We start from the raw sequence: 13,803 nt of genomic DNA, 5'->3' as shown, positions 1-13,803 counted from the left end.
GTGCATGGGCAGGCCAAGCATCGAGGGTGAGCAGGCAGGTGCAGCCCTGATCGCGTGTGATCTAACGATTGACAGCGTGCAGCCTACACCAAGGAGACACACAGACTTGTAAGCCACGGTGGGCGAGAATGCTTGTGCAACAGTAATGCAGTAACAGAGATGGGGCATACAAGAAAAAAAGTGTTGTTTTTTTGTTTTGTTTTGTTTTTTTAGACCCAAAGCATCAAGGTGGTTGAGCTGGGGCAGCCAGCGTGGTCAGCTCAACAGCAGGGCCACTTTAAGAGCAAGCTGCATATATGGTTGTCTTTTTTTTTTATTATTATTTTTTTTTACTGCAGTGCAGTTACAAAAAAAACACATAACAGGGTAGACGAACTAGGTCAACACAAGCTGGTAACAATAAGAGTACTGTACAGTGGACAAGACAACAATATTAACCCCCCCCCCCTTTTTTCTTTTTTTTTTGGCTGTACACTAATTGCGAGCAGCTGGCGGACTAGCTCTACAGCGGGGACATGGCAAGTTGAGCCCTGATAGAGGATCAACATAGATACCTTCTCTCTATTTTTTTTTTTCAAATAGCGGAATACAGATAGTGAGAAATACAGTTAAGTTGTAAATATATGTCTGCGACACAAGCAAAGCAGACCAAGAAGTAAGAAGGAAGAAGCTCAGATAGTGGAGTGGCTGATTCCACGGAAGTGGCTATGCCAACCTCCAGCAAGTTTATCGCAGGGGAGATACAGGCCAACTCAGAGTGAGAGCTCTTTTTGAAAAAGACTCAACACAACACTAAAGGTTAGTTATGCCATAGCTTATCCACGGTGTCATTCCACAGAAGGGCCTATCAGCAGCTTTGACACAAATTGCTCAGAAGCACCTACCAAAGGCAGGCGATGTCCCAAAAGTATACATTGGTGGTCATCTTCGAATTGAAAGGGAACTTACATACAGGTTAATTGTCTTATAGAAATGTTTTGTACTGTAAACATTATTTAAAAAAAAGCCTTATAACATTGCTCAGCAATGTGAAAGAACTATTAAAGAAACACTGCACAGATGGACACAAAAAATGTTACATATCTGCACTGTTACATATTTTAAAATACAAATGACTAAATAAATAACAGCTCAAATGAGCTGACACAGAGGTATTTTCAAATGATAGTAACATATACAAATATATATATATACATATATATATATATATATATATATATATTATATATATAATATATATATACAGTATAAAAAAACAAACTATTTCTTAAATAAAAGCACATGTGATGTAAGTATGCAATCCATTTTTGAATAAATAATGTCAATTACCTTTGAGAACAGCGATTATTTTAGTTTTCTGTTTTATTTCTTACTAGTTGTCTTTATGTTAATGATCGTGAGGGGCTAAGGGCCAAAGAAAACAAAGAACTTCCTGTATATTATCCATCTGGTTTATCTCGTTAAACTGAATTAATGAAGACAGCACTTCAGCGTTTATTAGAATTTCTTGCAGATTCAGATGCTATTTTATGAATAAAAATAGAGATTGGTGAGGATCTGGGAATGATTACTCAGTTCATTGTTCTGCATTTCTGAATGCAATAAACTACAAGCGGTGTAGTAGCTGTAGTGGTTAATGCCTGACAAAAAAAAAATGGGAATGGTTTCAGACAATAGTCCCGTCCCGTCCCGTCCCCCAGCTAATGGAACTGTGTTCTAAAATATTGACTAGTCAGACAACAGAAGGTATAGATAAAAAAACACATGTTTATAAAGAGAAAAGTTCAAGCGTTCACTGTCATGTATATCTTTTATTGTTGCTTAAAACCCACATTTAGATTTTCTTTTTTTCACATTGTGTTGAACGCAATGAATACATAAAGGAATTTTTGGGTCCAAACAAAACCCTTTAAATTGGCAGTTCTTTGCTCAATAAGTTTTTGTACAAATTACTTTTTATTTATAAGAAGAAAAAAACACACAACTGTACTGTTTGGATTCTGGATTCCCCTAGTGTTCAGTTCATAGCTAAGTATTATTAAGATATCGTTCATTATCGTGATTAGAAATCTTACCTTACATAAAACTAGAATTGAATTGTATTCACATATAGCTTCAGTTAGCATAACTCTGGCAGACTGAACAGTTTCAGCACACAAAAGCCCCCCCATGTCTGTAAACATAAAGAGCAGTGCTTGCCCTTGTTTCTATAGGTAATGAATTTTGTTTCAAACTCTATCTGGTATTATACAAATTCAGGCGATTGATACTCATTGCAAGGCCTACTTCATAAGCAAAGCAAATCTGCACTTTCTGCAGTAAATTTGGCAATGTCAGCTGAGAATCAGACTTCTTGAAATGAGGATGCATTCAGCAGTACAGAAACGTGTAAGCCACGTGATCAAGGCAGGTTTTTGTATGAGAGCAGTTTCTACATTTTCTCAAATACTGGATACTTCCAGATACTAGTAAGGGAGCTGATAACTAGAAAATGTTGTCATTTTTGACAGGTTTTTATTTTGAAGCTCTTTTTGTCATAACTAATTTAACAACCAACTATTGAGTTGTGTTGTTGGCCCAGAGCATTAGTTCTCACCATCTGATCTTTTTATACTGGAGATATGTCTCTGTCAAAATGCTTCACCTTAGCTGCAGTCCATGTTGGCTGCCCTACAGACAGAGAAAGCCAGGTTGTTACCCTAAGCCTCTTCTATTAGTTGGATAATCATCTCCAGAGGAAGCTGGTGACATCATGTGAATAATGAAATATTGTGTACAGGAGGGTATTTTGCTGAAGCTAATAACTAGTCTGAACAGTGGGGGATCTTAATATCGCAAATACCTCAACTAGTAAATCTGTTCTAATGTACTGTAGTGCTTTATGATCTTTAGTGGTATAATAAAGCGGGGGTCAATAAGTCACCGCTGAGGGGGGGCACCACCATCCAGATTAATATAGAGATTCATAGTATTTAGATATGTCCTAGTTTAGATCATTAAAATAGAGTCCAAATATGTTTTTGAAGGGACAAATTTAGATGCTGCGCAAAAAAAAAAAAATGCATTTTTTTTTTAGGTGTACCATCTGGGTACAATTACAATATTTTTGGAAGTAACATTCTGTTCCATATTCATGGGTCTGAGTTCAGCTTATACACAAACACAATACATAACACAATAATTCCTAGCGGTATTCCCAACAAATGAAAAACACTTGGTATAAAAAGGCTTTAATACAGATTTAACAACACTTTGGATGGTTACGAGGAAAAAAAAACAAAACAGTTACAAAACAAAAAACAAATACCAATTATATAATGTAACAATATTAGCGAAAAGCAATATTTTTCATTCAAATGTTGTGAATACTAATTAACAGAATAGCTTGAATGTACCATACCTGGGCTATTCCTTTAGCTTTTTTTCTGTATGAATTATAAACATAACATAGTGGTATATTTACAGTTTACAGAGAGAAAATGTTGTAGTGTGTGTCTACTGTACGGCAGTGTTACAAACAAGGAATACATCCATCTTGCTACATTGTACCTGGGAAGGGGATTAGATAAGTGTTCCATTTAGCATGTCATTTGGATAGATCTAGGTTTAGAAACAATATGTATAACATATATTGCAGTCCTATTCCATATGAATATGTTAGTATGTCAACCTGCCTGTATGTCTATACTCTTAGGCTGAGACAGGTACCACAATGATGCAATCTGAAAACTGAACTAAGATTCTGAAGCCACCTCCATCTGAGATGATTCTGATGGACAGCACTGTAGCAACCAAATTGGCCAACAGGATTGTATAATGTGGACATCTTTGACAGCACTGTCTGGCACATTTTATTGTTGGCCACCATACCAGTGCCAAACTTGTATATGGTTGGTAGATTCTTGCACCCAACACATTTCACAAACAGTTGCCAAACTGATGATAAAAAAAAAAAAAACTAATTATTAGAAACCTCACAATTCCATCACAAGGTGGGTGACCATGGAACATTTAGATAGAATACATGTTAAGCTTAAAACATGGAATCAGAAAAGGAAAGCAAACATTTAAAAGGTAAACAGATCTTTAATTTAATCAATGTTTAAACTACCAATAACTGTGCTGATTACTGATTTCTAAACACAACCCTGATTATTGACTTTCTACTTCCTGACACAGCCAACTAACAGACGGTAATGCCTTCCAATCAGGGCTCTGTTGTTTGAGTAATCTAATATGGAGCATTCAATCCTGCTGATGGGCATGTAAAAAGAAAACTTATGTACAAAGGGCTTATTTGTGGTTATCTTCTAGTTAGTGTGATACTGCAGAAAGGTTTTCTATTCCAATAATTTCTCGTAACTTTTAAATTTTCTGTAATTTTTTCCTTATCCACAAAGGCAAAACTTTTTTCTACAAAAGATTTTTCCTATATTTTTTTTGTTTTCGTGAAGTTTCTAGCAATTATAAATTTCCATTGGGGTAAGTAAACTTTTGACTACAACTGTTTTCCACGGCCCCTGTAAGAACATAAGCAGAGGCTGAATTTTTCTAGTGACCTTTGCGGTCGCCATTCTTCACACAGACTTTCTTCTCTTGCCAAAGACATTATTTATGAGCTTCGCCATGGACTTGGACCCGCTGTACCTCCGGCAGTCCGCTCTGTATTTCAGATGGTCCATCACGTTCCGGATCAGCTTGATGAAAATGGTCAGAATTTCCTGATAGTGCTCTGCTGCAGACACTTCTTGGAAATGGCATTTGTTTTCCACTGCAAGCGAGTGAGCTTCTTCTTCATAGACCTGCCGGGCGTGGCACAGGTCCTGTTTGTTTCCAACCAGGCAGATGGGGACTTCCACTTCACTGTGTTGTATAAAAACAGACAAAGAACATATACTGAGCATCAAAAGAAACTTATCACTTATATTTGAGTATCAAAAGAAACGTATCACTTACATTTGAGCATCAAAAGAAACATATCACTTATATTTGGATAAAATTCACTAGATGTGATCGAAAAATGACAAACTCTGTTTTAGACCAGGTGCAGTGACATTTAATTGTGCTGATTAACAATTGACATCACGAAGATGCTGCAAAATGATATGTCGATCTCAGGCAGGTGTTGTGACTTTTGGTCTCCTGGTTCCTTCATTGACAGAGTGTGTCTGTTATGCAAGGTTTGAAATTGCTGGTTGTGAGCGCGCAAGATGGTGAGCCACAGTACGCTGCCCTAGTCCAGCCTCCAACATGCCAATTGCACGAAGGCGCTGCTCTCTTGACAGACATGGCATATTGGTTTCTTTCTATGATTTTCTTTATTGCTTTTATTCAAGTTTGCAATTCAACAGCTGAAATCACTCTATATCCAGTTTCCAATCAATTACTAATTAGGTGATTAAGTGCATACATTTCAGTTATAGTTACTCAAGCATGTCATGGATGATCGCGTAATTAAAAAGAAACCAAACATATTTTGTCAATGTCCATCATTTATATACCTTTTATATTATACATCATTTATATATATCAAAAATAAATGTGTTATAATAGTGATAAGTTTATTTGGATGCTCTGTATACATTAAAATTAAGTAAGAATTATTATGTAAGATTTTTGTGTGTGTGTGTGTGTGTGTGTGTGTGTTTAGGGATATTAATAATGTTCCAAAACAATGCCAGACATTTGTAGCATTTGTATCTTTTTCAGGGTTTAAATTGATTAGCTCATTACATTTGAAAATATGTTCATTAATACTAGCTGGAGAATGGGATACGAGCAGTGAGAAGAGTGTTTCACAAGACTTAATTAAGTAGAAGACTCCATTTAAACATTTAATTAACTTAGAGTGCCCAGAGCAACTAAATCCTACAAATCAGTTTATTAGACTTTTAAGGCAACAGCTCAAGTGCAGACAGCTGCCTTATTAATTTACTTTTATACAAAAACATATTTATTTCTTTATTAATGGTATTTTTTCAGTATGAAGCCAAGATTTTAATGGATGGTTTCCAGTTACTGTCTTAGGGATGCCATCCATGAATGCATTAAAGCTCAATTTGTCATTTACACCCTGCTAATAACTTGACTAATTATGTTGCTTACCCTTTGCTGTTTTCGATGCGTGCTTCTTTGATCTGGCGCATAATGGTTTGGGCATTGAGAAAAGATGCACGGTCACTGATGTTATAAACCACAATAAAACCATCTGCCCATTCCACAGGTTCCTCCAATATACATCGACTTGCACTGCTCTGGTAAAGAATAACACACATTTCCATTGCAGGGTGTCAAGCTATAGATATGTGTTATGCATTAGTTGAACTGCAAAGATATTCATTTTAGGAAATAATACTTTTTGAATACTTTATTACGATGCTGTTGCACGGTAAACTGTGATTTCCTATCTGTGGTGTTTGTTGAAATCAAATTTTGTGTGTATCCCATTATCTAACTGCTCTGAGAAGTCATAAAGCTAAATGAAATCAAACAACGTGCTGTTGGTGTTTTTTTAAATATGAAACATAGCCATAAGTAAGAGATTAAAAACAAATACAAATGGCTAGTGTTTAATTCTAATACCTTTCAGTTTGTAGTTTGGATGTTTAAAATGAAAAGGTTATTTCATTTTTCAATTTTGCAGTTACCAAGATGTACTCCATTCTTTTGTGGATCAGGCCAATGGTCTACCTTAAGGCCTATTAGGCCCCACTAAACTGTTGATTAAAGTTTTGGGAATAGGGCGCCTTGTTAACAGCAACACCACATACTTTTAAAAATGTTATTTAAATAATTAGCATTGATATTGATCCTTATTTTTACACACCTGGGAGCATGGATCAAATATTTCCAGATTCAACTGTCTTCCATCAATCGACAGCCTTTTATGATATAAGGAATCTGCAATGGTTCAAACACAATTTATAGTGTCATGAAAAAAAACTGCATTACAGCTAGCTTCCTACTTCTTTAAATCAATGGGTATTTCCCGTGGTTAATATTATTATCTGAAAAGTACTTGAGATTTATATTTTGCAATGTACACGGTATCCAGTAGAGTACAGTGAAAGTACATGGCTCATAGTCCCTTCATATATAAATTAATTCCCATGATATGCTTTAACCCTGTATCTGCACCCACTGGAAGCTAAACCAATGAATCACGAGTGTTGAAGAGTGTGGCAGAGCGAATTTATAAAGGAAGCATGTCGAGGACAGCTGTTTTATAAAACAATTACTATTAGAAATGAAAAGCAGTGGATTCATGGAAAACTTGTAACGGAACACACACTTTTGAATTTATAAAGGGTTGATTCTGCTGACAGGAATGTTAATCCCACTGAACATGTTTCTGAGGTACAGTGACTGCCATTCTGCACTGACAAGCTCGCTATGGTCTGTAATTTCAAATGATGACGTCTTCTTATTGTAAAGCTTAATCCGCTTGACTTAAATAATAGCAGGCAAACAAAGGACCTTTATAAAAAAAAGATGAAAGAAATAAAAGCAGAGTTTCTCGGTTTTAAAGGTTGTCTTTTTGACATTCAACAGAACATACAAAGCAGATTTAAAATGCTAAAGAAATTCCAAACTAGTTTATGCATTTTAATCCTTTGGCAAGGCCAGTTAAAATGAACAGTTATTTACAGAGCAATACAATAATAATAATAATAATAATAATAATAATAATAATAATAATAATAATAATAATGTGGTTTGTTTTATAATTCTGTTAAATTATTAATATAATGTTGCATTTTGAATTCCTTCATTTTGTTATTATTATTATTATTATTATTATTATTATTATTATTATTATTATTATTAAGTTGTATACAAATACTCACTTGAATTTGAGGCATATTCTCCAATAAATCTTTTTGTTAGGAACCTTACCAGGACAGCTAGAAAGGTGAAACATAGTTTAGTGTTAGAGTATTCAGATTCAGTTTCTGGTGCATAGAAGTTGATAATAAATTAAAAGATTCCTTTTTCAGATGAACTGAAGTTGTGTTGACAGTTGTGCTGCGGATATTTAAAATTAATGCCCTTTAAGGTAGTGTCCAATGAGATGAGTGAGAGGTAGTTATAAACCTATGACATTTCTTTCAGCAAAATTGGTGGCCTACAGTGCATTTCAGGTTTTTATGGTTATTTATTTAATTATTTGAAGTTTGTGGTACAGAAGCTAATATAAATATAAGAAAATACTACTGCAATCATATTTCTCCACAGAATGTAACATTTGTACAAGAGAAAATAAAACATTATTACACCATATAAGCAGTTATTCTTTGTATTTACCACAGTTTGCATATATACTTTGTATTTACCACAATTTGCCATGTTTTTGCCAAGTTTCACCATAATTCTCTATTCTTCTCCATGCTTGTTCTATACTTAAAAAAATCAACAGCTCCCAAGCATTGTGCCTGTACTGTAACACTCAATGCAGTATCATTAAAAAGGTGGGATATTGTTAGTGTAGTTTACTATATAGATGTCAAAAAGGAAATATTGTATTTAATGTTTCCAATTACCATCCCATTGTTCTCTGCAACCCAGAGCTTGGACCTACATTTTTTACATTTCTAAACATGCTCTAAACTGTATGTGATAAAAAAAAAATGTCATAAATGATATGATGTCAGCCCCCTTCAGATTTAACCATTGCCTCATAAAATGCAATTTACAGTATATTCTGTGAAAGGATGTTTATGAAGGCATTTGTAGACTTCCAAGGTGCCCACACAAAATACGTCAAGACAAACGAGATAGCCTGCAGTTTTATTTACCAGTCTACTCAAAGCTAGTTGTGTGTAGGGGGTATTTCTTTTTTCTAAGTATCTTAAAGAATGTGCTTTCTTAATAATGACTTCAGCTTGCAGTACCAACATTTCAATGAGTGACTTTTATTGCATTCTGTTGCATACAGTAGTTTCCAAGATTTTTGGTTTGTTCTGAACGGTTTCTTACTAAAGCAGTTTCCAGTCACAGTATCGTGGTACCATTTATCTTAATTTCCTATTGTTTTACTTTTATATGTAATTGGCCTCCCCTGAGAGGAAAAACAGACACAGAGCCTCCAGGCTAATGTGTCTGTCTACACATCTTTAAGAAAGCCTGTTGTACTGTTAGAGAGTATTATTCTTCCTTGTCTACAGTATTTGTATGCCTTGTAAGAGACAAAGTAAAAACAGATGTGTAAAAAAAAGGTCTATATAAGCCATTTTATAATGCACTATTGTTTATAATAATTTAAAACAAATTTAGTTGAATAAACTGGAGATAAGTTCAATCTATCTGTCTCTCTCTCCCTCTCATATATATACAGGGCCAGTGCAAGGATTTTTTCCACCCTTATATATATAATTGTAACATTAGTTACAAACGGTAGTGACATCTACTGTGAGCTCTACAGTGACAATACTTATGATCAGTGGATTCTACCACCATGCATGAGCTTAGAGTTATAAATAACAATTCATACAGGATACGCAGCTAACTTTAAACTTCATTGTACCTTATTTTAACTACTACAAAACTGGTATCCAACGTGTAGGTTAGTGATCATACGATCATGCACAGCAAATCATCCGGTACTTTTTTCTATAGACAGATCCTTGACTTAAGAATTAACTTTAAAGAATTAAACAGTCTTTACCGATGTGTTGTAAAAATGCTTAAATGGCAACAACCGCTCTAATTTCAGTGCCTGGGCACCGATGAAGCGATCTCTTTTACTTCTTATGTCAAGACAATAATAAGCCATTTGGAAATCTTTTTTTTTTTTTTCTGTGCCTTCAAGTAGTGTTGCCAATTTAGTAAATTTCTCGCCAAATCTAGTGACTTAAGGGCTGACTTGGTGAGATTTGTTGTCAAAATCAACTAGCTACAAATCTTGTGATTTCTAATATTTTATAAGATATAAAATTGGTAAAATGTTTTGATTATCCTGTATTAGCAACGTCCTTTTATAAGAATCATTGTCAGGGTAATTAAATGAAATCCAATAATGCCCCACCCCATTTGAATACGCAAGAAACTTCAAAGCGTCCTTTGCTTAGCAACGGCTCAACAACCATGACCCTTTTCCCAGTGGAGACCAGATTTCACATGACACCGCACCAGCATGATCACCCCGCCCGCACCCCCAGCGTTCCCGTACTTCCAGATTTAGGACTACACCTATTCATGATATGGTTCCATAACATCAGCAATAAGTTTCGCAGAAGATGAAACAGTGATCTAAGATATTGAACATTTTATGACTAAAGAAATGTGAAGTATAAAATGTAATTATGTACCGTTTTTGCCACCCCCTTCAATTTGCCGCCCTGGGTGGCCGCCTATATGGTTACACTGGTCCTGTATATATATATATATATATATATATTGGACCCAGTAACCATAAATAATACATACCTGATTTTCCAACTCCCTCACTTCCAAGGAGCGCAAGTTTTATATCATTCATGATGGGATTCCAGCAATCCAAGTGTTAGAAGCCAGTTTTCTCTACCCAGCAGCTCTTAAAAGCTGTTGATCATTGCCTGACTGCAAGAAGTGTTCAGCATTATGCTGCCTTAAAAAGCTCTTAAGTTTCTAGACTAGAGATTTCCAAATAAAAAAAAAAGCACTTTGTCTGCTCTCCTCCCACTAATAAAGCTGTGGAGAGTTATGTTAGTTTCAGGTCACACAGAGCCTGAAATAGCGTGATAGGTTTTTTGTTATGTTTTTTTGTTTTTTTGGCCAAATTCTGCTGTATCTAGTGTTGAAGTTGTTCCATTAATGCTTTGTACGTGTGCCGTGGTGATCCTAATTGAAATTGTTCTCCTTCTAATAAGTCTTCTGCTCATGTTGAAATGACCTAGGCTAGACTTTCTGAACTTGCTTATTGCATTTACTTGCATTTTCTTACTCTGGCTCATTAAGAAGGACAGTGGAAAAAATCATTTTAAATGTGTTCTGTCAAGATCACAAGGTAAATGATCTCAGAAACATGGCATAACACTTTTTTGATTTGTATTCTTAACCATGTCCTTAATGAGCCACTTATGTGAATTACAGCAATATAAGAATTATTATTGAAAATAATTGTTATGATTCTAGTTCAAGTCGTAAGATTTTTCTGAACAGCTACTGTATGTATAAGTACACAAACAGGTGTGTGTATGGAATACACTGAGTTGCAAGATAAGCACATGTGATTGTACTGTATGTGAGATTGTTTTATAAAACAGTACAGTATAAGAGAAAGAAAAAAAATGAAAATCTACTACTGCATACATTATAAATTTTGGAAAAAGGCAAGATCCTCATAAAACAAACCTTTTCAGTTTTACGCCTTTCAAGGTACCCCTACCCATAAATTCACTTGCCAATAAGTTGAGATGCTGGTTTTGGGGGAGGCATGGACAGGGGGGCAGGATAGCTGCCCTCCCATGTTAGATAAAGTCAAAAAAGCAGGAAGAGGCTGGGGAGGAGGCAAACTCGGGTGCACACCATGAACTTAGCGAATTGAGGTAAAATATAAGTCCTTGTCGATCCTTGGACATACTGTTTATTATTATTATTATTATTATTATTATTATTATTATTATTATTATTATTATTAAAATAGGGAGTGCATTAAAGGCAGAGTGTTATATTGTCCAGAAGGGAAGAGTTGAGTTTTACAGGTGTTGTCTGAATAGGTGTGTCTTGAGCAGGTGTCGGAAGGTGGTCAGGGACAGGGAAGTCCTGACATCCGTAGGAAGGTCGTTCCACCACTGCAGGGCAAGGGTGAGAAGAAGCAGGCTCTAGAGGCAGGGGAGCGTAGTGGAGGTACAGCCAGTCTTCTAGAGCAGGCGAAGCGGAGAGGTCGGGTGGGGGTGTAAGGAAAAATGAGGGTCTGAAGGTAGCTGGGTACAGTCTGGTCAAGGCATCGGTAGGCGAGTACAAGAGTCTTGAACTGGATGCGAGCAGTGATCGGGAGCCAGTGGAGTGAGCAGAGCAGTGGAGTAGCGTGGGAGAAGCAAGGAAGATTCAACACCACGCGAGTAGCGGAGTTCTGGATGAGCTGGAGCGGATGGGTGGCGGACGGAGGAAGGTCACCCAGGAGGAAGTTGCAGTAGTCTAGACGGGAGAGTACAAGGGCCTGGACGAGGAGTTGCATAGAGTAGTAGGGACGATTGCCAGAACCTTCTCTTTGCTTAATTTATGAATGCAGAGCTTTGCTTTGCTTAATTTATGGAAAGTACTTTGCAGAACTGAAGGGACCATAAAATCAGAATGATCTGCCTTCTATACCCAGTGTAAACAGCATTTTGAAGGTGTTTCAGAATAGGCAGATATATGATCACATTTAGCATATTCTATTTAGCAGTTTATCATATTGTTTCAACACTTGTTGTTTGTCTTTTTCATTTGAGTAAGGTGCAAAATCACAAAAGTAGCAGCAGAGTTTAAATTAGTTTTTGTGTCTTGATGTCACATCATCTATTTTTCAGCAGCAACTCTTACACTCTTACACAATCTTTAATGCACCAGTGATGTCGACATCCCAATTTTATGGATGGTTCACTGTTAAGTTAGTCTTTGATTGTTGTGCTGTATGTCATTGCATTTCTCTTGGCAGGATACTCATTGATCTGTATCACGAACAAAAGAACAAGCTGTAACAAGCATTAAAATATGCTTTACAGACAACACTTCTTGTTTCCATGGATTACACTGTGCTCATCTAATGAGCTGCAAATATAATGAAGACAATTCCAAAACTGAAAAATAAAACAAGAAAAACACAGAAAAGCAATATGTGGGCAGTTAATACACGCCCACACTAAAACATAACACTCATACAATTTTGTAGTGAGGACATTGCATTTATACTATACTTATAATTCCCAGAGTTAGAATTCTACCAGAGAACCATTACTTTCAACCTTGCATGTCCTCAAATCTTTGTATATACAAAAATGTTTTTGCTCAAAAGACCCAACTTAAACTATGTTTAGCATACCATTATTAAGAGAAAGTGTGTTTGAAAATAAACAGTGGAAGTACTTATTGGCTTTTGATGCCATGGTAACTACAACTACATTTCTATTTCAATATATTAATGTGCTTGTGCTGTAATTTATAAGCGAGGAGCTCTGTGAAAGAACACACTTAACGGCACGTTCAGTTCCGCTCCCCGAGCAGCTCTGAGCGCTGCAGAGAGGATTTCATTGGTGATCTAAAGGAGCTGAAAAATTCAGGCTCTGAGCTGCTCAGTTAATGAAGTAACAATCACTCCTTTCTATGTACACCTTCAGGTATCATGGTATTGAATCTATTTATCCATTTATTGTCCTTTATTCTTCTGTAACTTACATTAACTAATTTTATTTCTATTAAAAACTACAGATTGTCAGCCATTAATTTTATGTTCATTTTTTGTAAAGTGTTGAACTATTGGTTCCTGTACAGTTGTATTTATTAAGTTCGATAGGTGATTCTGTATTCTTGAATAAAATGTTGCATATACAAATATTTGTATTTCTCTCTGGGATCATACCTATAGAATATCCATTGTCTTGTATGTCGTAACTTTGTGTCTCCCACTAACTCCCCTGGCTATGTACAGAAATATTTCATACGCAGAGCCCTTCGTCAGAATATCAGATGGAATTCATTGGCTCCCATCCAGCAACAGCATGTGTCCCAGTTTGCTATACTTGGCATTTTACTGTATATGTGAGCAAAGCACAGTGTTTGTGCTACATGCGACCTCTCCTACATTCACTGTGCACCATGCCATACATGGTCCTTTCAACCATA

General features: G+C 35.9%; 1 protein-coding gene across 1 annotated transcript; it reads right to left on the bottom strand.

Moving 5' to 3' along the window:
* Positions 1–4,434: 4,434 nt before the first annotated feature.
* LOC121330303 (ras-related and estrogen-regulated growth inhibitor-like protein) lies at positions 4,435–10,542 on the bottom strand. Its single transcript, XM_041276721.1, has 5 exons — positions 10,426–10,542; positions 7,848–7,904; positions 6,827–6,900; positions 6,106–6,254; positions 4,435–4,863 (listed from the first exon to the last, which is right to left on the bottom strand). Exons 1-5 carry the CDS (start codon positions 10,475–10,477, stop codon positions 4,578–4,580), a joined length of 618 nt encoding a protein of 205 aa, XP_041132655.1. The 5' UTR covers positions 10,478–10,542; the 3' UTR covers positions 4,435–4,577.
* Positions 10,543–13,803: the final 3,261 nt, after the last annotated feature.

Source organism: Polyodon spathula, chromosome 17 (genome assembly GCF_017654505.1).
Source record: "Polyodon spathula isolate WHYD16114869_AA chromosome 17, ASM1765450v1, whole genome shotgun sequence".
Taxonomy (NCBI): domain Eukaryota; kingdom Metazoa; phylum Chordata; class Actinopteri; order Acipenseriformes; family Polyodontidae; genus Polyodon; species Polyodon spathula.
The sequence above is the reverse complement of the archived record's forward strand: the minus strand, read 5'-3'. Positions and strand labels throughout refer to the sequence as shown.